We start from the raw sequence: 18,609 nt of genomic DNA on the forward strand, positions 1-18,609 counted from the left end.
ATCATGTGGTATAGATCTGAGGGCGATATTCACCGTCTCCGACGGGCGCGGCGAGTAGATGTCCGAGAATCCGGAAAGGTCGGAGTGGGGAAAGTGGGGAATGGTGGGGTTTGAGCGAAAGTTCGCTGACAGTAAGCACTAGCGCAATTGTAGCAAGGTAGCGGATGGTTACGCGCCTTAGCTCAAGCCTCCTCTCAACGTTCAACAGGCACACCCATCTAGTACCCTTACGACAAAAGCCAAGGAGGTCCGATGCGGGCTTAGTGCTGTGTCAAGGGAAGCTACGACTGGTCCCGGAAGCTCCGACGCGCCAAGCTTCCCGCCGTGGTCCCGGTACCTCCCGGTGCGAGACCCCCTTAAGTCAAGAGATGCTGACAGAATCGAGTGAAGCTAGGGAGCTAGCCAGGGTGCTCTAACAGGAACGCGGAAGCGAAAGTCCAGGCGCTGGCGTGCTCTCCAGATACCGGGCGCATACACAGCCCCGAGCCGATCTGCGACACATTCCCCGGGCGCAGTACTCGTAAATGAAATGACCGCGTAGCAGAGTGGCCGTTGGGATTGAGGAGAGATGAAGATCAGGGCGAGCCGGTGTGTGGCAGGGAGGAGCGAGCTCGGATCAATATAGCCTGAGATGAGGGAGATCAATCCTGCCTTACTACATTTCATTTAGTACAAATATCAACAGCGACTAAGCCCACTTGGATTCCTTTCCGGCCATCTCATACCGCGAAACCTCCTCCGACTTCGTGCCGTAACCCGCCAGATCCCCCTTAGGCTCCTCCCCATCGTCGCCGAGCATGCATCAAATGCTGAGCCTGGCGAGGACGAATTCTGTGCCCTGGCGCTGAGTACCGGCGTCGCTGGGGTAGACGAGGTGAGGAGGGTTGATACCGACGCCGTGTGTGGTATCACAGACACCATCACCCTATGGCTCAGCGCAAACCCTTACACCCATGAAGCTTTCACACTACTCACGAATTGACAGACATCCAGCGACTTGCCCACATACGCCGCCGGGATCGGCCCATCATAGCTCGCCGAAATCCCATTCACATTCTTGGTCGAGTCCCCGCCCTTGGTGTCCACATTGCACTCCAGTCCCGCCTTGTGTACCGGGTTCCCAATAAGGAATACGCCCTTGATAGCCGCGTACCGCGGGTCCGAGACCGGCAGCTTCTCCAGCGCGTTGACCGTCGCCGCCGCGCCCTGCGAGTACCCCTCGAGGATGAAGCACCGCGCCGGGTCCTCGGCGAGCTCGGCGCTGAGCTCGCGCAAGATGTCGGCGGTGCCGGCGGCGGAGTATTGGGTAAAGTCGGCGGGGTAGACGGTAGAGTAGACGCGACCGCCGGGCTTGGCGGCGAGGATGTTGCGGTTCATAGTGATGAACCCGGCGGAGGGGCCTTGGGGTTCGCCAGTCCCCCGGGTGTCGATGAGGGTGTAGGATAGGCACAAGGAGCGGGAAAGGAGGTCGACAGGGGAGGCGAGGGCGGTGCCGACGAGGGCAAGGGAGAGGAGGGAGGCGCGCATTGTGATTGAGCTTTGATAGGTGGGGATGAGTAGTGAGAGACAAGGGGGAAGTTGGTAGATGGTGGGGGGCTGGTGCGACCTGTCGCACTCTTATAGGCGAGGCGAGTTCACCCCACTCGTTCCCCGTCGATCGCGAGGGCCCCGCATGTGTGGGATTACATCAGGAGTGGGGCATAAGCGAGATCTTCTGTGTGAGCTGCTAGATCGTGCATACCGGCGGCATTAGCACATTAGCGTCATTCAGTAGTGACAGATCGATCAGGTACAGTGATCAGGTGGACAGCTGATTAGTCTTTGACATCTCTCAGCACTGCCCCAGCCCGTGAAACTCGCAATGATCAACGGTGGATCTGCCCCCGGAGGCTTTTGGCTAGATCGCAGAGGTCTGAGCTGACGCTGATGATGGCCATCTCGTGCGGACGTATGCAGTTGGCCGAGATGACCGAGCCCATATGTCGCCTATCCTGATTAATGGCGCTCGATCAATCCGTAGACACGACAAGGCGTGAAGGTGCGGTGACCGGTTAAGCAGGGCCCGATAATCTCATCCTCTCCCGTCTTGGCGTATTACTCTAATTAGTAGCGGTGTATCGTATGTCCACTACAGCTCGCCGCGGCGGCCTGTCTAGTCGCTCCTCGGCGTATAGTATTAGCATCGATTGGTGGGCGAACGAAGGAGCAGTCGCTAGCAGTCGGTGTCGCGGTGACCGAAGGAGACGATGCTCACGCAACCATGCTGACTAAGGCAACGGGGGTGCCGCCACACGTCTCGCCGGCAGCAAATAACGCCGATATCCCCGGCGAGGAATGCACGTTCTTTCCTCGTGGCAGCCACGCGAGCGATGCATCTTCCCTCCCTCGATCACACGTGTTTATCTTATCTCTTCCTCGCCCTGCAGCACCATGTCCACCCAAGACGAACACGCAGCCAAGCGCATGCGCATCGGCGACATTGATCCTTCCCTCACCGATGATCTCCATTCTGACACCTACAATCCCACCGACGCGTCCTTGATCACCCCCACCTTCCACCTGCCCGCCGACACCACTTCCTACAATCAGCAATACCACTGGCCTGCTGAGCCTGCCCCGGCACCCTCCTCTGCCGTTCTCGAGGCCTTGGCAATCGCCCCGCTGCCCACTCAGGACATGCACTCCCTGGCTGCGGATGGGGGCATGCAGGTGCCCCTGGACGGCTTGCGCTTCGCGGAGGACACGCTGCACGCGGCGGTCGCGTCCGGAAGCGCGCACGCGGCTGCGAGTGCGGCAGCTCCAGGGACCTCCGACCTTCCTGCTCAGGTCACGATGACGACTCGGGCGAGCGGATCACGTGCAGCAAGCGGTGCCAGTCTGGGCGTCGGGGAGAGTCGGGCGGCAAAGCGGACGGCTTCAGAGGCGGCAGAGGTGGAGGACGATGGGGAGGCGGAAGGGAGCGAGAGTAATCCTCCGAGGCAGACGCCCTTTAGTCGTACACCGGAGCTCAAGGTGCACCACAAATTGGCGGAACGGGCGAGGCGGAAGGAGATGAAGGATCTTTTCGACGAGTTGCGGGAATTGTTGCCGACGGAGAAGGGGACCAAGTCTAGCAAGTGGGAGATACTTCGTAAAGGTAAGTGCAGATCTAGGTGAACGCGACGCAAGCTGATATAGTAGCTACCGAGTATATTCAAACCCTCCGCCAAGGTCAAGCAGATCTCGTGGCTGAGCTCGAGCGACTGCGGCGCGATCTGGACATGGTGGGAGGGGGAGTGATGGACGGGTACGCAACGGTCATCAGCGCGGCGGCGGAGGCGATGGAGAATGCTGAGCAGATCGGCGAGGCGGCAGATGGAATGGCGCAAGCTTCGGAGATGGCGATGGAGGGGAACGAGGAGGTGCATGCTGGCGCGGAGGTCCAGACTCTGGGCCAGGCCACGGAGGGACAGGAGATTCCGCAGGCTTAGAGTAGGTCAGTAGGACATTCAGTCGGTTCAGAATCGGTCAGGTAGTGTATACATATATGTACAGCTATAGCGTACTGGGAGTCCTCCTTTGCGGCACGAGAACTTCGTAAGCGGATCTAGCTGATCAGCACCAGCACCAGCGCAGTTAGAAATAGCTTACAAGATACTGATGAGCTTCTCCTCTTGCTTGGCTTGACCACAAACATGATTCCGAAAGGCGCACCATCCGCACCATACCCGAGCGGAGCAGAACCCTGCTTATCAGCTCTGACAAGAATGACACTCACTGAAGCGTACCCTCCCGCTGTCACGTAGAGGAAGGCAAACCCGAGCTCGGTAGCGAAGATCGCGGCGTCGAGCTGGTGTCGCTCAAAGATATAGTCGAGACCCCTCTTCTTGGCTATATCCGCTGATCGAGCTTGAAGGGTACGATACGCGTCCGAGTCGCGCGGAGGAGCGTCCATGGACTCGACGAGGAACTGCTGTGTCGGAGCGTGAGGAGGCAACTCGACATCCTACTCGTCAGCTGCTTTCAATCGAGGACTTACAGCATGGTCTTCGTTCCACTTGACCAGCTCCTCCACGCTCCGCACTGGACTCTCCTTTAGCCCAGCCAGATACGCCGTCATGTCCTCCTTGAAGTCGCTCCTCCACATCCCCAGCTCCGTCTTGAGGAGGACCTGCCTCTCCTCGGCTTTGACATCCATGTCCACGTCAATCACATCGGCTCCACCCTTTCGCATGGTAGCTACGGTGTCGTGCATCGCCTTGACCATGGTCGGGATGGGGGTACCAGGAAGGGAAGAGTGACCTTGGACATCGTCGATGAAGTATTTGCGGACGAGACCTAGGCGGACACCGGCCATGCTGGGTGCTTCGGCAGCGCGGAGGTATCTGATGATCAGCCCGAGTGTCTTGGGCTTGGCAGAGAAGGCTCACTTGCCATCGCTGCCGGACATGGCAAACATGACAAGCGCAGCATCTACCGAAGTAAACGCCAGCGGACCCACAGTATCCCGGTCTCCACTATAAGTTCAGCTTTGGATGCCACGCTGCACCGCAGAGAAACCGGAGAGAACACACCTGACGGGTACGATACCCTGCATGGGCATCAGACCGGTAGATGGTCTGATAGCGTACAAAGCAGCTCGACTGGCGGACGCGACCTGGCTATCAGCATGTCTTCCATCAGAGCCTTATAACGCAGACTTATGTTGGAGCCAGCAGTTTCCGTGCCCAAAGCCACTGCCCCGAAGCCCGCACTGAGACCCATCGCGCTCCCCGTCGAGCTTCCCAGCGGTTCCGCTCCTGGCACGTACACCGACTTGGCTTGACCGCCGACCGCTGACCAGCCGTTAGGGAGGTCTCTGCCCTTGAAATTGGCAAATTCGGTAAGGTTGGTTTTGGCGAGAACTGCACAGTTCAGGGATGATGCAGTGTAGGACTCACCGATCGCCCCGGCATCCCTCAGGCGCTTGATCACCTCCGCATCGCCCGGGACGACGCTTCGCTCTTCCCATCAGCCATTTCCAAGGAGGGATGTACGGAGTGCAGTGTTCCCAGCTGAAGTTGCCGTTCCCAGTTCCGGATCGGTGGCTATGCAGTCTTTCACCAAAAAAGGGATGCCATGCAGAGCTCCCCGGACTATGCCAGCTTGACGCTCATCGTCCAGCGTCTGGGCGATCTTGAGAACAGACGCGACAGGAGCAGTCTGAATGATTGCGCGAAGACCGAGACCGGCGATATCGTTCTTCTCGATGTTGGCTGATCGTCAGCTTAAGTAACACATATGCCTCGCTCGCTGGTGAGGTGAACTTACCGAGGTAGGCATGGACTAGCTCGACGGAAGTTATCGTCCCAGAGGCGAGAAGGGAAGAGAGCTCTCTGATGGACGTCTGGAGCAGGTTGAGGGAAGCAGGGAGGGGCATCTCAAAGAGCGCGCTTGTCTTTGCTATCCGCGGATTGAGTGGTAGTATCAGGTCAGATACGAGCTGCAATAGTTAGTGAGAGTGAGGGCTTGAAAGAGAGAGAAAAGAAAGGGAAGTGTTGGATCAGTCTGATCAGCTCGAGTAAGGTTTGGTCGGTGTGTGTGAGCACGCAAAGAGATGCTGCTCAGCCAAAGGGGTCCCCGATCCTCAAGCAGTCGTCTCTGCCTCAGGAGACATGGTCTAGTCAATCGACTGAGGTCTGAAGAGGCGAGCAGGAGTGTAGTGGATGGAGTGCAAAGTCTCATGAATCGGTCAAAATGAGCTGATCAAGAAGAAAGCGAGGCCAGGGTCAGCCGTCAACAACAGGCCAGATCCGCGATCTCCTTCGTCTTCCGTACATTGTCCTTGAGAAAGCCGCTCAATCAAGCAGTCACTGCTCAACTGCCTCGCACGTCTGACAATCGACCAAGCGGCCTCCATACGACCATACGGAACGGATACGATGCATATAGCTGCTCCGAAGCCGGGATGACCCCAAGGCTGCAGAAAGTTGGTAACACTACTCTATAGCCACTCAGGCACTCGCCTCTGCGGCATGATCGCCTCGTACCCGGATCTGAGGATCAGCTCGGCCTCCAGGCCAATTAAGATGACTCACAGGATACTGATCAGCTTCTCCTTCTCGTTTGGTTTGACGGCGAACGAGATACCGAACGGCGCGCCGTCAGCTCTGTACCCCATTGGCGCGGTACCCTTCCTCGTCAGCTGACTTCGTGACTTGGTCACCGACTTCCAGTGGTGAGCTGATGACATACCAGCGCATATCCAGCGGCTCCTACAATGACGTAGGACAGCTCAAACTCAGTGATGAAGAGAGCTGCGTCGAGGTTGTACTTCTCAAAGATGTAGTCCATACCCCGCTTGACCGCAATGTCCGCCACTCGGGCGTTGAGGCGCCGATACTCGTCCGAGTCCCTTGGAGGAGCAGAGAGAGCTTTGATGAAGTTGTCTTGCTCGGGAGCCTTGGGCGGCAACTCCTCATCCTGCCATCAGCTATTGCCATACAAGTGACTTTACAGCATGGTCCTGGTTCCACTCGACCAGCTCCGCCAACGTGCGAACAGGGCTCTCTTTGAGCTGACACAAATACTGATTCATATCCTCGTTGATGTCGCTCCGGAAAATGTCCTGCCGGGCGTCGGCGAGCTCTTCACAGTCGACAGCATCGATGTCCATGCTGACGTCGAATACCTCTGCGCCAGCCTGTCGCATCTTCGCCATGACCTCTTCCATTGTCTTTGCGGAGTGGACCGAGGTGCCAACCAGCGGGGACAGGCCATTGGCCTCGTCAAAGAAGTTGCGCCTGACTAGACCGAAACGCAACCCCGCCATCTTGGGAGCTTCAGCGGCGCGATGATATCTTGGGTCAGCACGATCAGGTATATGACTCACTTGCCATCGCTCCCCGAGAGGACATCGAGCATGATCGCTGCGTCAGCCGGAGTGAAGGCGAGAGGGCCAACAGTGTCCGTCGTATAGCTGCCTGATCAGCCCGAGCATCGCAGCCACCCACCTGATAGGCACGATGCCCGAGCCTGGAATCATCCCGACTGGAAGCCTGATCGCATACAACGCAGCTCGGCTGGCAGGGCACACCTACATTCAGCGCGAGATTGCAAGGTGTACCTACCAAAGCACCAGACGAGTCCGTCCCCAGAGCGACTGCACCGAAGCCGGCGCTCACACCCACCGCACTCCCCGACGAGCTGCCATATGCGTGGCCGCCCTTGTCGTATCCTCCTTCGACGTAGGCAGAAGGGGTCTCAGCCTTGCGGGAGACCATGCTCGCTTCGGAAGTTGGAGAACTCAGTGAGATTCGTCTTGGCAAGGACTGATCGTCAGTATCTCTCCACTAGACATAGAAGGCCAACTCACCAATTGCGCCGGCATCTCGCAGTCTCTTGACCACCTCCGCATCGCCGGATACCACGCTTTTCACTGCTCATCAGCTTCTCTCTACCTAAACCTCGGCTTGTTCTTGTGCAATTCGCCAAGTGCGGTGCTCCCAGCTGAAGTGTCCATGCCCAATGCGGGGTCAGTGGCGATGCTGTCCTTCACCAAGACCGGAATACCGTGGAGCGGGCCCCGGATCGTTCCTTGTTGTCGCAGGTCTTCAGCGATCTTAAGCACGAGCTCATTTGGCGCGGTCTGGATGATGGCGCGGAGTCCGAGACCGGCGATGTTGTTCTTCTCGATATTGGCTGTTATCAGCGTTGTGTCAAACAGCGCTGCTCACCGATATATGCCTGGACCAGCTCGACCGAGGTGATGGCATCATCTGCGAGCAGAGCGGAGAGCTCCCCGATGGAGGTCTGCAGAAGGTTGAGTGAGGCGGGCAGCGGCATTGTTGCTGGAGATTGATTGACTGAGGGAAGTGTAACGCCAAAGGTTTGATTCTTGACGGTCTCCGAGATCAGTATTAAGTATCGAGCAGTCAGAACATCGCGAGTGCATAACAAAGGAAAAGACTTCCTTGGTCAGAAGAAAGGACGCTGGCGAACGCACGGTACACCCTGGAGACTTTGAGCGGTACATTTCGGACGGATACGCCGAAAGGCATGGCTGCAGCATTCACATATGATCAGGAATCCGTCGCTGTGGGGTGATCGATTCGTATTCAGACCTATTCATCAGCTCAATTATACTAAAAGGACTCACATGATACTGATAAGCTTCTCCTCCTCGTTCGGTTTGACGGCGAAGGTGATACCGAATGGGGCGCCGTTCTTGCTATTCCCGAGCGGGGCAGCACCCTAGTCTATCAGCTTCGGTCTTTCAAGAGGATTCGAGGACGTAGCAGAGCATAGCCAGCTGCCGCAGCAAAAACATAAGGTATACCCAGCTCAGTAACGAAGATGGCTGCGTCGAGTTTATGCTCTTCGAATATAAGGTCGAGTCCCCTCTTGACCGCAATATCCGCCGCGCGAGCCTGGAGAAGCCGGTACTCGTCCGAGTCTCTGGGCGGTGCGTTGAGAGCTTGAACGAAGATGTCCTGGTTCGGCGCATTTGGGGGCAATTCCTCCGCCTGCTGTCAGCGATGTGCCAGGGGCAAACTCACAGCGTGCTTTAAGTTCCACTCGACCAGCTCCGCCAGGGTCCGCACGGGACTCGTCTTGGGCCGTCCTAGGTACTCCGCCATATCCTCCTTGATATCGGTCCGCCAGATCGCGAACTGGATGCTGAGGAGTTCGTCACAATCAGCCGCATTGATGTCCATGTTGACGTCGTTGATGTCCGCGCCGGCTTGGCGCATCGCCGTTACGGCCGAGTACACGGCGCCAATGGATTCGTCAACGTCGGTCTGAGAGAGAATGGACCGTCCGTCGGCCTCGTCTAGAAAGTTGCGACGTACGAGACCGATCTGCAAACCTGCCATCGTGGGTACACGAGCGGCACGGAGGTACCTGTTGATCAGCATTCAGCAGGCTGTGAGACTGACTTTCCATCCGTCTGCGCGAGCGTGTCTAGCACAATAGCTACGTCGGTGGAGGTGAACCCCATGGGACCGATGGTATCGGCAGTATAGCTGACTATCAGCTGTGACTACTTGCAGAGCCCACCTGACAGGTACGGTGCCCTCATTTGGGATCAGGCCAGTAGTGGGCCTGACGCAATAGAGCGCAGCTCGGCTGGCGGCGTTGACCTGTCGTCAGCTCAATCTTGGGTGGGGGACTCACGATCGAGCCAAAGGTCTCGGTGCCTAGCCCGATTGCTCCGAATCCAGCGCTGATGCCCACTGCGCTGCCCGACGAGCTGCCGATAGGGTCTCCGCCGTTCGCGTACCCGCCCTGAACATAGGCGGAAGACGTCTGACCGCCCACGGCAGACCAGCCGTGAGGTAAGCCTTTGCCTCTGAAGTTGCTCAATTCCGTGAGGTTGGTCTTGGCGAGAACTGGGCAGTCAGCATTGCTGGGCGGGAAACGAAGAGCGCGGCGCACTGATTGCGCCAGCGTTCCTCATCCTCTTGATAGCCTCCGCCTCGCCAGACACCACGCTCTCCACTGCTCATCAGCTCACGGCATAACCTGGCAGAAATATCCCAACTCACGCAAAGCGGTGTTCCCAGCAGAAGTAGCCATTCCCAGCTCGGATGCAGTCGCGATATTGTCCTTCACCAAGATCGGGATACCATGTAGGGGACCACGGATCGCTCCATCTCGTCGTTCCTGGTCCAGGACTGCTGCGATCTGGAAGACCGAGTCGAGCGGAGCAACTTGGATGATCGCGTGAAGGCCAAGACCCGCTATGTTGTTCTTCTCGATGTTGTCTGAGGTCAGTCTGGGCTCTGATAGGATGCTCACCAATGTACGCGCCAACGAGGTCGACTGAGGTGATTGTGCCGGCATCGAGTAGCAATGAGAGCTCGGTGATCGAGGTTTGAAGTAGGTTGATGGATGCGGGAAGCGGCATCTTGGCTGTGCGCGAACTGGGTTTAATACGAGGTATCAAAGTCGACCGTTGATCGTCGAACGCTCTGCTCGCTGATAGAGCTGATGTATAGGAGTCGTAGTAGCTAGGTAAGAAGATGAAGGCATGAGTCACTTAAGTGGGCCTCGAGGTCGGTGAGCCGTGGTGAACCTTATCTTGTGTGCCAGTGTGTGCAAAGGCGTCCCTGGCCTTTGACGACCTCTGCGCTTTTTATGCAGCGCTGAGGATGCCCATCCTTCATCGGATCTTTCTTTTCGAGCAATAGTCATGTCCATGAGGCGGCCTGCCGGAGTACTTGAGCGCTGCTCCACGGCTAGATGCTATACCTTTATGCTTATGATGATCGTCTGCTCGATGGGCTCCTGAGCTTCAGAGCTCAAGCGAGCGGGAGTGTCAGCTCCGCATTCCTTATGCCGTGATTAGCAACTGGGATAAAATGAGGAAACTTGTAAAGTAGAATGTTGACTGGGCGGGCCCAGCCAGAGCTGTCTTTCCTACTACACCTTCTCGTCCCTCTCCCTCTCGCATGTCTCGCTCATAGTACTCTGCACCAACATCTAAAAGAGCGCACAAAGCTCCGAGCTGCTCCCCCTCCAGACCCGAAAGCGCCGCTCAAATTGCCGCAATGCACCTCCTCAACCTCACGCTGCAGCCGGCGACGGCCGTGTCGGGCGCGACCGTTGGGTCTTTCTCTGGAGCGAAAGGACAGGAGATATTGGTGGTACGGGGAGGAACCAGACTGGAGATGCTGAAGCTGAACACGTCGAGTGGGCAATGTGAGTCCAACATCTCGCTGGGAACTGCAAGATGGATCTGGACTATGGGTGGCCGTATCCCAGAAGATCGGGTTTGTGCAAGTCGAGCATTAGCTGACCTATACAGTGGACACCTTGTGTACGACTGAGGTGAGCTACGAATACCGGCAAAGCGCCGATAGGGCTGACATAGCAGGCTTTTGGTGTGGTTCGGAATGTCCAGGGCTTCAGATTAGCAGGAATGACCAAGGGTGGATTCATCCTTGCTTCAGGCACCCAGCCAGCCTAGCTTAGCTAATTGGACGTAGACTACATTCTTATTTCTTCTGACTCTGGCAAGCTGTCCATCATCGAGTTTGTCGTCCAGCCAACACCGCACTTTGAGAGTCTGTATCAGGAGACATACGGGAAGACTGGATCGCGGTAAGCTTCGCTAAAGAAAGAGGACGTGGACATAGTTGATCCTCCAGACGTATCGTACCAGGTCAATTTCTCGCTGTCGACCCCAAAGGTCGTTCATGTCTCCTCGGATCGTGAGTGACGCGGAATTGTCCTGTGGGAAACCACGCTGACACTGCCAGGATGGAACGCACCAAGCTCGTCTATGTCCTGAACCGAAATGCCGAGGGCAAGCTCTTCCCTTCATCCCCACTCGAAGCGCACAAGGCGCATACTCTCGTCACGCACATCATTGCCGTGGATCAGGGGTACGACAATCCGCTGTACGCGGCGCTGGAGATGGACTATTCGGATAGCGATGAGGATCCGACGGGAGAAGCTTATGAAAAGGTCGAGAAGGTGAATTTCTTCATCAGCTCGAGGCTGGGCAAGTACTGAGCTGCAGTACTTGACTTTCTACGAGCTGGACTTAGGGTTGAACCACGTCGTGCGGAAATGGAGCGAGCCGACGGACAGAAGAGCGAATATGCTTTTACAAGGTGAGCTGCCTCCCTCGCTCGTATCTGCCGAGAGCATAGCTGACACAGCCAGTACCTGGAGGTCAAAATGCCAACACCGACAAGTTCGACGGTCCTTCCGGCGTGTTAGTCTGCTGCGAAGACCACATCATCTGGAAACACATGGACGCGGACGCACACCGCATCCCTATCCCGCGGAGACGGAATCCGCTCGCCCAGAGAGGAGAAAGCAGTAGAGGGAACATCATCGTCGCTGCCGTCATGCACAAGATCAGGGTGAGTTTCATGGGTCTCCCTGACGCACTGGGCGATGGAAGCTGACAAGCAAACAGGGAGCATTCTTCTTCCTGCTGCAATCAGAAGATGGAGATCTGTTCAAGGTGACGATCGAGCATGAGAATGAGGACGTCAGAGCGGTACGGATAAAGTACTTTGACACCGTACCTGTATCGACCAGTCTTTGTATCCTGAAGTCCGGTTACCTCTTCGCGGCAAGCGAGTTCAGCGACCAGTAAGCTTGCGCCTCTTCTATGACGGAGTGACAGCTTACATCGCAGAAACCTCTACCAGTTCCAAAAGCTCGGTGAAGACGACGACGAGCAAGTCTGGTCATCAACCGATTATCCCGAAAACGGCAACGAACGCGGAGCCCTCCCTTACGCCTTCTTCACCCCTCGACCCCTCGAAAACCTTCTTCTCGTCGATACCCTCACATCCCTCGACCCTATCTGCGACGCCAAGGTCGTTAATCTTCTTGGAGCCAGCTCGGATACGCCTCAGATATATGCGGCATGTGGAAAGGGCGGGCGGAGTACTTTCCGGACGTTAAAGCATGGTCTGGACGTCAGTCCTTTGGTGGCGAGTCCACTGCCGGGTGTGCCGACCGCGGTATGGACTCTGAAGCTGAAGGAAGATGGTGAGCTCTAATGATCCCAATGAGACAAAGCAAGCTGACTCGGTAGACGAGTTTGACGCTTATATCGTCCTCTCCTTCCCCAACGGTACCCTCGTCCTCTCCATCGGTGAATCCATCGAAGAAGTGAGCGACACCGGCTTCCTCTCCTCCTCGCCCACTCTCGCAGTCCAGCAACTAGGAGACGACGGACTTCTTCAGGTCCATCCTTACGGTCTGCGGCATATCCGCGCGGCTGACCGAGTGGACGAGTGGTCTTGCCCTCCTGGAACGACCATTGTCTCGGCCACCACAAACAGGCGGCAGGTGGTCATTGCGCTGAGTACGGCTGAGATTGTGTATTTCGAGCTGGATCCGGAAGGGAGTTTGGCGGAGTTCCAGGATAAGAAGAGTTTGCCGGGGAACGCGACGGCGATCAGTATCGCGGAGGTTCCGGAGGGAAGGAGGAGGACGCCGTATCTTGTGAGTTCGGAGGAGTCTCTCTTGTCCACGACGGACCAGCAAGCTGACTGCCCAGGCTGTCGGATGCGACAACCAGACCGTGCACATCATCTCCCTCGAACCCGACAACACCCTCGAAACACTCTCCCTCCAGGCCCTGACCGCGCCTCCATCCGCCATCTGTCTCGCCGAGATATTCGACATTTCGATCGACAAGAACCGCCCTACCATGTTCCTCAACATCGGCCTGATCAACGGTGTTCTTCTCCGTACCGTGGTCGACCCAGTCGACGGCTCATTATCGGATACCCGTCAACGATTCCTCGGTGCCAAGCCGCCCAAAATCGTCCGTACGACAGTGCACGGCTCGCCGTCCGTCATGGCCTTCAGCTCCCGCTCGTGGTTGCTCTACACATATCAGGACATGCTGCAGACCCAGCCGCTGATTTACGATATGCTGGAGTATGCGTGTACGTTGAACGCGGCGATGTGCCCGGAGGGATTGATTGGGATTTCGGGGAACACGCTACGGTGAGTTCGCTCGGACCCTGGTATGGAAAGGCGGAAGCAGAGCTGACATAGCAGGATATTCACCATTCCGAAGCTGGGCGAAAAGCTCAAGCAAGATCTCACACCCTTATCTTGCACTCCTCGAAAGTTCGTCAGCTACCCCTACGCCAACATCTTTTACCTCATCGAATCGGAACACCGGACATACGGCTCAGCAGCTGTCAAGCGGATCATACAGGAGAAGGTGAGCTTCATTGTCTACGAGATATGTTTAGGAGATTCAGCTGACCCTTGAAGGAGGCCAACGGAGATCGTGTGGACCGGAAGATGCTGGATCTGCCCGCGAACGAGTTTGGGCGTGTGCGCGCTGGGGCTGGAAAGTGGGCTAGTCTGATCAGAGTACTGGATCCAGTCCTGGTAAGCTGGTTTCAGCTACAAGTGGGACACGGCAGCTGACAATGCAGAACGAATCAATAATGACCCTAGAGCTAGACGAGGACGAGGCGGCCTTTTCAGTCACAATAGCCTACTTTGAGCGGATGGGCGGCGAGCCAACACTCGTGGTCTCTACGGCAGTACAAACGACGCTTATCCCTCGCGCATGTAAGGAGGGATGGCTGAGGGTATATGCTATCCGGGACGGAGGCCGGACACTGGAGTTCATGCACAAGGTGAGCTGCCGTCATCCGAAAATTGGGAGGATGAGGCTGATAAGTACAGACAAAGACGGATGATATCCCGATGTGCGTCGCTGGGTTCCAGGGCTATCTGCTGGCTGGGATCGGAAAGTCATTACGGCTGTACGAGATGGGAAAGAAGGCGCTCCTGCGGAAATGCGAGAATACCGTGAGCTGGACGACACCTCTACTGCTTGTCAAAGCTGACATCCAACAGAGCTTCCCCACTTGCGTCTCCACCATCAACGTCACTGGCGCCCGAATCATCGTCGGCGACATGCAAGAATCGACCTTCTACTGCGTCTACCGCTCCATCCCATCCCGCCAGCTCCTCATCTTTGCAGACGACTCGCAGCCCCGCTGGCTCACCTGCGTCACCGACGTCGACTACGAGACGGTCGCGTGTGGCGACAAGTTTGGGAATATCTTTATTAACCGGATCAACAGCCATGTGTCGGAGAAGGTGGATGATGATCCGACAGGCGCGGGAATTCTGCACGAGAGGGGATTCTTGATGGGTGCGGCGCACAAGTCGGATCTGATTGCGCATTATAATGTCGGGAGCATCGTCACTTCGTATGTCATTTTACAGATCTCTACCGTAGCGTGCGGCCAAGAGCTGAAAATACAGTATAACCAAGATCGCATTGGTGGCGGGAGGGAAGGATGTTCTCGTCTACACGACCATCTCTGGCGCTGTCGGCGCGCTCGTTCCTTTCGCATCCATGGACGATGTTGAGGTCATGACTACTTTGGAGATGGTATGTCCCTCACAGCTAGATCTGCAGTACTCGAGAGTGCCGAGCTGACACTACAGCATATGCGCGCAGCCAATGTCTCCCTCGTTGGCCGAGACCACCTCGCGTACCGCGGATACTATGCGCCAGTGATGGGCGTAGTCGATGGAGATTTGTGCGAGGGGTTCAGTTCGTTGCCTTATTCGCAACAGCAGAGTATTGCGGGCGATCTGGAGAGGAATGTGGGTGAGGTGTTGAAGAAGCTGGAGCAGATGAGGACTAGCAGTGCGTTCTAGAGAAGTAATCAGAGAGAAGATGCATGAAGCCTATCAGAGTCTGGCCATTCGCATCAATCTAAAATGGGGCCCGACTGACACGAGCGCTGACACGTACGACGTGATCCATACTCTCAGAGCTGATGGCCGATGACATGCGCAATTCGGAGAGGGACAACTACTCAAAGGACGAAGAGCCGTGAAAGGATACCCGGACAGGTTCAATACCTATTCCAATACCTGTCATGAGTTGCGCTTTACCGCATATCTGCTCTTCCAACTGAACCGCGATACTCTGGGACACACAGCTCATCGTACACACGATATGTCGATTCCGGTCAAGTATCAGCCGTCCGCTCTGCCCTTCACAGAGCTCGTCCAAACACTTAAGCAGATCAAAGCCGAGCGCAAACCGCGAGCCTCATCCTCGACAAGCTCGAAACCCAATTTATCCTCCTCCGATGCGAGTCGTGTGGAAGTCGGCACAGTCACGGCCAAACGAGAAGCGCTACTCGCCGCACTGACCGTCCCACTCAGAGTCGACCAGCGCGGATTTACTCTGCAAGAGGCCGCGGTCTGGCTCGGTGCCACCAAGTACTATGATCCACTGTGGAGATATGCGGAGGTCAAGGCGACAGGTGACTGCAGAGCAAAAGGCAGCATGGACGTGGTCTGTCGGCAGCATCTGGCGGGCTTACGTTCAGTACGTTCTCTCTGAGCATCCCTTAAACACGCTGACGCGCAACAGCAAAAGCAGCTCTACCCGCTTCATCTGGCGACGGCGTACGCCTGGCCGATCGGACGGAAGATCTTGCAAGCGTTCTCCAATCCGATCGCTACGCGCGCAGATCTATGCGATGCACTCTCGCCCGTGCTCTTCGTCATTCAGCAAAGTGCCGTCGTTGCGGAGCAAGTGAGGCCAGAACTAGCCCAGCGCGTGATAGGCCTGGCGGAGGAGATGTGTAGGGCATGGGAGCTGCTGATGAGTACGATGAAGGAGGCTGTAAGTGAGGGCAGTGTTTCAAGTGAGGACTTGGCGGAGCACTTTGCCACTCGGCAGGCGCTGGACGGGCTGGAGGTCGCGGTGAATGGCCTGATTGACTTCTGCACTTGTACCATCGACAGGGAAGGGGACCCGTAGCGTGCGTTAGGTGATTAGGGGCAGTCAGTGACAATGGAGAAGCGATGACAATCTGGCGATACATGTATGTCGTTGTCTGTTCCGTGTACAGCAGTACAGAGACGCACGGCTGCTCTAAGTTTGTCATGTCCCATCGCAGGGAAGCAGTGATTTGGCCTGTTCAGTACGTTCCGCGCGCGCAAAGCAGGCCGAGTACTTCCGTCCTCATGCAGCGTCATCGAAAAATACAACCCTGTCAAGTCAGCTCCTGTCTCCAATTTCAGTCGAAGATGGCAACTTACGTGACGGTAATATCATCCCTCAGCCACCTCGTAGTCTCCCCCGTAACGCTCAACAGCTCATTCCGGCCTTTCCGGTCCCCTCCGCCCAGACTATTCCTGATCAAATGTGTCGCCGCGTTCTTATCGCCTTCATACACCCAGGTCCCGTTCGACTTCTCGGCGCTCCCGGGGAGGGGTTCGGCGGGGTATGGCCGGGGTTCAGGGGAAGCTGTGAGGGGGAATTTGGTGGGGAGGGTGGATTTGTGGATTTCGGAGTGGGTGGGGTGGGCGAGGTAGGAGGCGACGAGGAGGGTGGATTCTTCGGATGTTATGCGGTCCCATACTAGATGATCAGCATGGGTCGACTGCGACATATGGGATCCACGGTCAACTTACGTCCATCTGTGGCCATGATCATGAAGCGCAACTTCTCTCCGTTTTCGCCTTTGATCTTTCGATGTGTGATTTCCGGTCGAGCAGTAACGTATGGTGGCGTTTTGCTGAGAGGCCGAGGGCGACGGGCCTTCATTCCCTCAGCTTGCATCGCATCGCAAATACTGCTCAGTCAGCTTATTCCACCGTCCGTGCGAACGATCTCAATGCTCACACCGCCGCCTGACCCTGCGTCCACTTGTATGAAGCATCCCCAAATGCCCTTGTTGGCTGAAGGCCCCCATGTACCCTTCCGCGCATGATGACCGTATCCTCTTCTCCTGAATGTTCTTTCCGCATCCTGTTCAATCAGCGCCTGCCCAATCGAGCCACATTGCCACTGGCAGAACATACCGCTGAACCTCCCGCTCATTCTCACCCATCTGATCCTCACTCAGTACATCGCATCGCCATACACCCTCCTTCTCCCACCCCGCGACAGCTCGGCAATCTCCGGCGATAGCCACGTACAGGTCGCCCTCCTCTGCGTCGACCACAGCGGATAGGGAGCAGGCGCCATTGTCGGCCGGTAGAGCCAGAGCAGCCAGGGTCTGGCGAGGTGTGGGCTGACCTTCGGGATTGGAGGTACGGAGGGTCGGGATGAGGCGGACTGGGGTCTGGGTGATGTTGTCATCTAGCTGAGTGTATCTGAGAAATCTCAGCGTCAAAGTCCTGGACTCGATGGCGAGAGGGACAAAGAGAGATCTAGCGGTACTCACGCAGTGCTGATAGCTTTTGTCACATTCTCCTGGGTCCATACCGGCCCGCTGAACCACTTGGCCGGGTTGACCTTGTCCAGCATCGACGATACCCAGCCCTCGTTCCCAGGCACCACACCCGCCTGGAGAGCAGCCAGACTCAATGTCAAAGTCGGATGAAGGACTTTACTGAGCAGCTCGCTGGTCGCCCACCCGCCATGCCCGTCGATGATCGAGAACAGGACGATGTCCTTCTGTCCCTCTCTGGCTCCCTGGTTATCGCCTGGCACTTCACCAGAAGGATCTGGGCTGCTGCCAAACCAGGCGCCTAACCCCCAGCTCATATCCCTCGCGCTTCTCGCCCGAGGAACGAGATCCACCGCGCTCCTATCCTCGCACGGCTCATTCGATCCCACCCAGTTCCGGTCCCACCGCATGACTGGGTTTCCTGCTCGTCCCACAGCATGGCTCGCCTCATGCTCTGTAAGTTTCGCCTCGCAGGCACCTTCCGAAAGCCTGGTGAAAGTATGTGTCTGCCGACGACGTCCGCTACCAAGATTGATTTCGAAGGTGTCTCCGCCAAGAGCAGCGGGCTCTGAGGATGCGGAAGGTGATGCTAAAGTCTCATAGTAGTACGCTGCGGCCGCTGCGGCGCAGACACCGGCCGCCAGGCCTGCATTGAGCAGGATGTTTGGACCGCGGGGGGCGGAGGTGGAGGCGGTTCGGAGGGATATAGGAGGCAGGCGGTATGGGGTCCGGGGCCGCATCGGGGCCGCCCTGAGAGGCATGGCCGCAGCCTGAGCGATATGGCGAGACCGGAGCATCCACAAATGGGAGTATCTGTCAAGATCGTGTGCGGACGATGGAAGGTGCAGTTGGGTGGGGAAATGTCGAGGTGGAGGTTGTCGGTCGGGGATTGTTGACTTTGCACCTCATCTCATACTCTCACCTCTTACCGCTTAGAAGC

The 18,609-nt window shown here is 56.8% G+C and overlaps 9 protein-coding genes across 9 annotated transcripts; 3 read left to right on the plus strand and 6 right to left on the minus strand.

The window, feature by feature from the left end:
- Nucleotides 1-802: 802 nt before the first annotated feature.
- Nucleotides 803-1,527, minus strand: MKK02DRAFT_38971 (cutinase; the record flags this gene model as incomplete). Its single annotated transcript, XM_053090375.1, has 2 exons — nucleotides 803-925; nucleotides 976-1,527. The coding sequence occupies 2 exons, from the start codon at nucleotides 1,525-1,527 to the stop codon at nucleotides 803-805; spliced, it is 675 nt and encodes a 224-aa protein (XP_052944074.1).
- Nucleotides 1,528-2,430: 903 nt separating this feature from the next.
- On the plus strand, nucleotides 2,431-3,470 carry MKK02DRAFT_38972 (uncharacterized protein; the record flags this gene model as incomplete). The annotated part of the gene is made up of 2 exons (XM_053090376.1): nucleotides 2,431-3,136; nucleotides 3,181-3,470. 2 exons carry the CDS (start codon nucleotides 2,431-2,433, stop codon nucleotides 3,468-3,470), a joined length of 996 nt encoding a protein of 331 aa, XP_052944075.1.
- Nucleotides 3,471-3,534: 64 nt separating this feature from the next.
- Nucleotides 3,535-5,398, minus strand: MKK02DRAFT_38973 (amidase signature domain-containing protein; the record flags this gene model as incomplete). The annotated part of the gene is made up of 10 exons (XM_053090377.1): nucleotides 3,535-3,586; nucleotides 3,675-3,724; nucleotides 3,758-3,985; nucleotides 4,019-4,364; nucleotides 4,410-4,496; nucleotides 4,554-4,636; nucleotides 4,717-4,883; nucleotides 4,920-4,982; nucleotides 5,016-5,234; nucleotides 5,290-5,398. The coding sequence occupies 10 exons, from the start codon at nucleotides 5,396-5,398 to the stop codon at nucleotides 3,535-3,537; spliced, it is 1,404 nt and encodes a 467-aa protein (XP_052944076.1).
- A 564-nt stretch (nucleotides 5,399-5,962) lies between these two features.
- MKK02DRAFT_38974 (amidase signature domain-containing protein) lies at nucleotides 5,963-7,348 on the minus strand (the record flags this gene model as incomplete). Its single annotated transcript, XM_053090378.1, has 8 exons — nucleotides 5,963-6,014; nucleotides 6,057-6,151; nucleotides 6,214-6,441; nucleotides 6,476-6,818; nucleotides 6,851-6,937; nucleotides 6,972-7,054; nucleotides 7,089-7,289; nucleotides 7,334-7,348. 8 exons carry the CDS (start codon nucleotides 7,346-7,348, stop codon nucleotides 5,963-5,965), a joined length of 1,104 nt encoding a protein of 367 aa, XP_052944077.1.
- A 66-nt stretch (nucleotides 7,349-7,414) lies between these two features.
- MKK02DRAFT_38975 (amidase signature domain-containing protein) lies at nucleotides 7,415-7,803 on the minus strand (the record flags this gene model as incomplete). The annotated part of the gene is made up of 2 exons (XM_053090379.1): nucleotides 7,415-7,659; nucleotides 7,695-7,803. 2 exons carry the CDS (start codon nucleotides 7,801-7,803, stop codon nucleotides 7,415-7,417), a joined length of 354 nt encoding a protein of 117 aa, XP_052944078.1.
- A 226-nt stretch (nucleotides 7,804-8,029) lies between these two features.
- Nucleotides 8,030-9,868, minus strand: MKK02DRAFT_38976 (amidase signature domain-containing protein; the record flags this gene model as incomplete). Its single annotated transcript, XM_053090380.1, has 10 exons — nucleotides 8,030-8,081; nucleotides 8,117-8,211; nucleotides 8,286-8,483; nucleotides 8,517-8,862; nucleotides 8,898-8,984; nucleotides 9,019-9,101; nucleotides 9,136-9,350; nucleotides 9,397-9,459; nucleotides 9,507-9,725; nucleotides 9,760-9,868. The coding sequence occupies 10 exons, from the start codon at nucleotides 9,866-9,868 to the stop codon at nucleotides 8,030-8,032; spliced, it is 1,467 nt and encodes a 488-aa protein (XP_052944079.1).
- A 643-nt stretch (nucleotides 9,869-10,511) lies between these two features.
- Nucleotides 10,512-15,132, plus strand: MKK02DRAFT_28935 (CPSF A subunit region-domain-containing protein; the record flags this gene model as incomplete). Its single annotated transcript, XM_053087672.1, has 19 exons — nucleotides 10,512-10,662; nucleotides 10,769-10,791; nucleotides 10,838-10,892; nucleotides 10,950-11,064; nucleotides 11,112-11,174; nucleotides 11,223-11,439; nucleotides 11,486-11,579; nucleotides 11,632-11,834; nucleotides 11,891-12,069; nucleotides 12,116-12,474; nucleotides 12,521-12,933; nucleotides 12,989-13,443; nucleotides 13,498-13,666; nucleotides 13,720-13,839; nucleotides 13,887-14,093; nucleotides 14,143-14,268; nucleotides 14,317-14,675; nucleotides 14,731-14,860; nucleotides 14,917-15,132. The coding sequence occupies 19 exons, from the start codon at nucleotides 10,512-10,514 to the stop codon at nucleotides 15,130-15,132; spliced, it is 3,654 nt and encodes a 1,217-aa protein (XP_052944080.1).
- Nucleotides 15,133-15,436: 304 nt separating this feature from the next.
- Nucleotides 15,437-16,252, plus strand: MKK02DRAFT_38978 (uncharacterized protein; the record flags this gene model as incomplete). Its single annotated transcript, XM_053090381.1, has 3 exons — nucleotides 15,437-15,814; nucleotides 15,860-16,114; nucleotides 16,172-16,252. The coding sequence occupies 3 exons, from the start codon at nucleotides 15,437-15,439 to the stop codon at nucleotides 16,250-16,252; spliced, it is 714 nt and encodes a 237-aa protein (XP_052944081.1).
- A 277-nt stretch (nucleotides 16,253-16,529) lies between these two features.
- MKK02DRAFT_17934 (phosphatase 2C-like domain-containing protein) lies at nucleotides 16,530-18,466 on the minus strand (the record flags this gene model as incomplete). The annotated part of the gene is made up of 5 exons (XM_053085862.1): nucleotides 16,530-16,855; nucleotides 16,909-17,069; nucleotides 17,120-17,245; nucleotides 17,299-17,592; nucleotides 17,664-18,466. The coding sequence occupies 5 exons, from the start codon at nucleotides 18,464-18,466 to the stop codon at nucleotides 16,530-16,532; spliced, it is 1,710 nt and encodes a 569-aa protein (XP_052944082.1).
- Nucleotides 18,467-18,609: the final 143 nt, after the last annotated feature.

Source organism: Dioszegia hungarica (genome assembly GCF_025882075.1).
Source record: "Dioszegia hungarica strain PDD-24b-2 chromosome Unknown MKK02contig_16, whole genome shotgun sequence".
Classification (NCBI taxonomy): Eukaryota; Fungi; Basidiomycota; class Tremellomycetes; order Tremellales; family Bulleribasidiaceae; genus Dioszegia; species Dioszegia hungarica.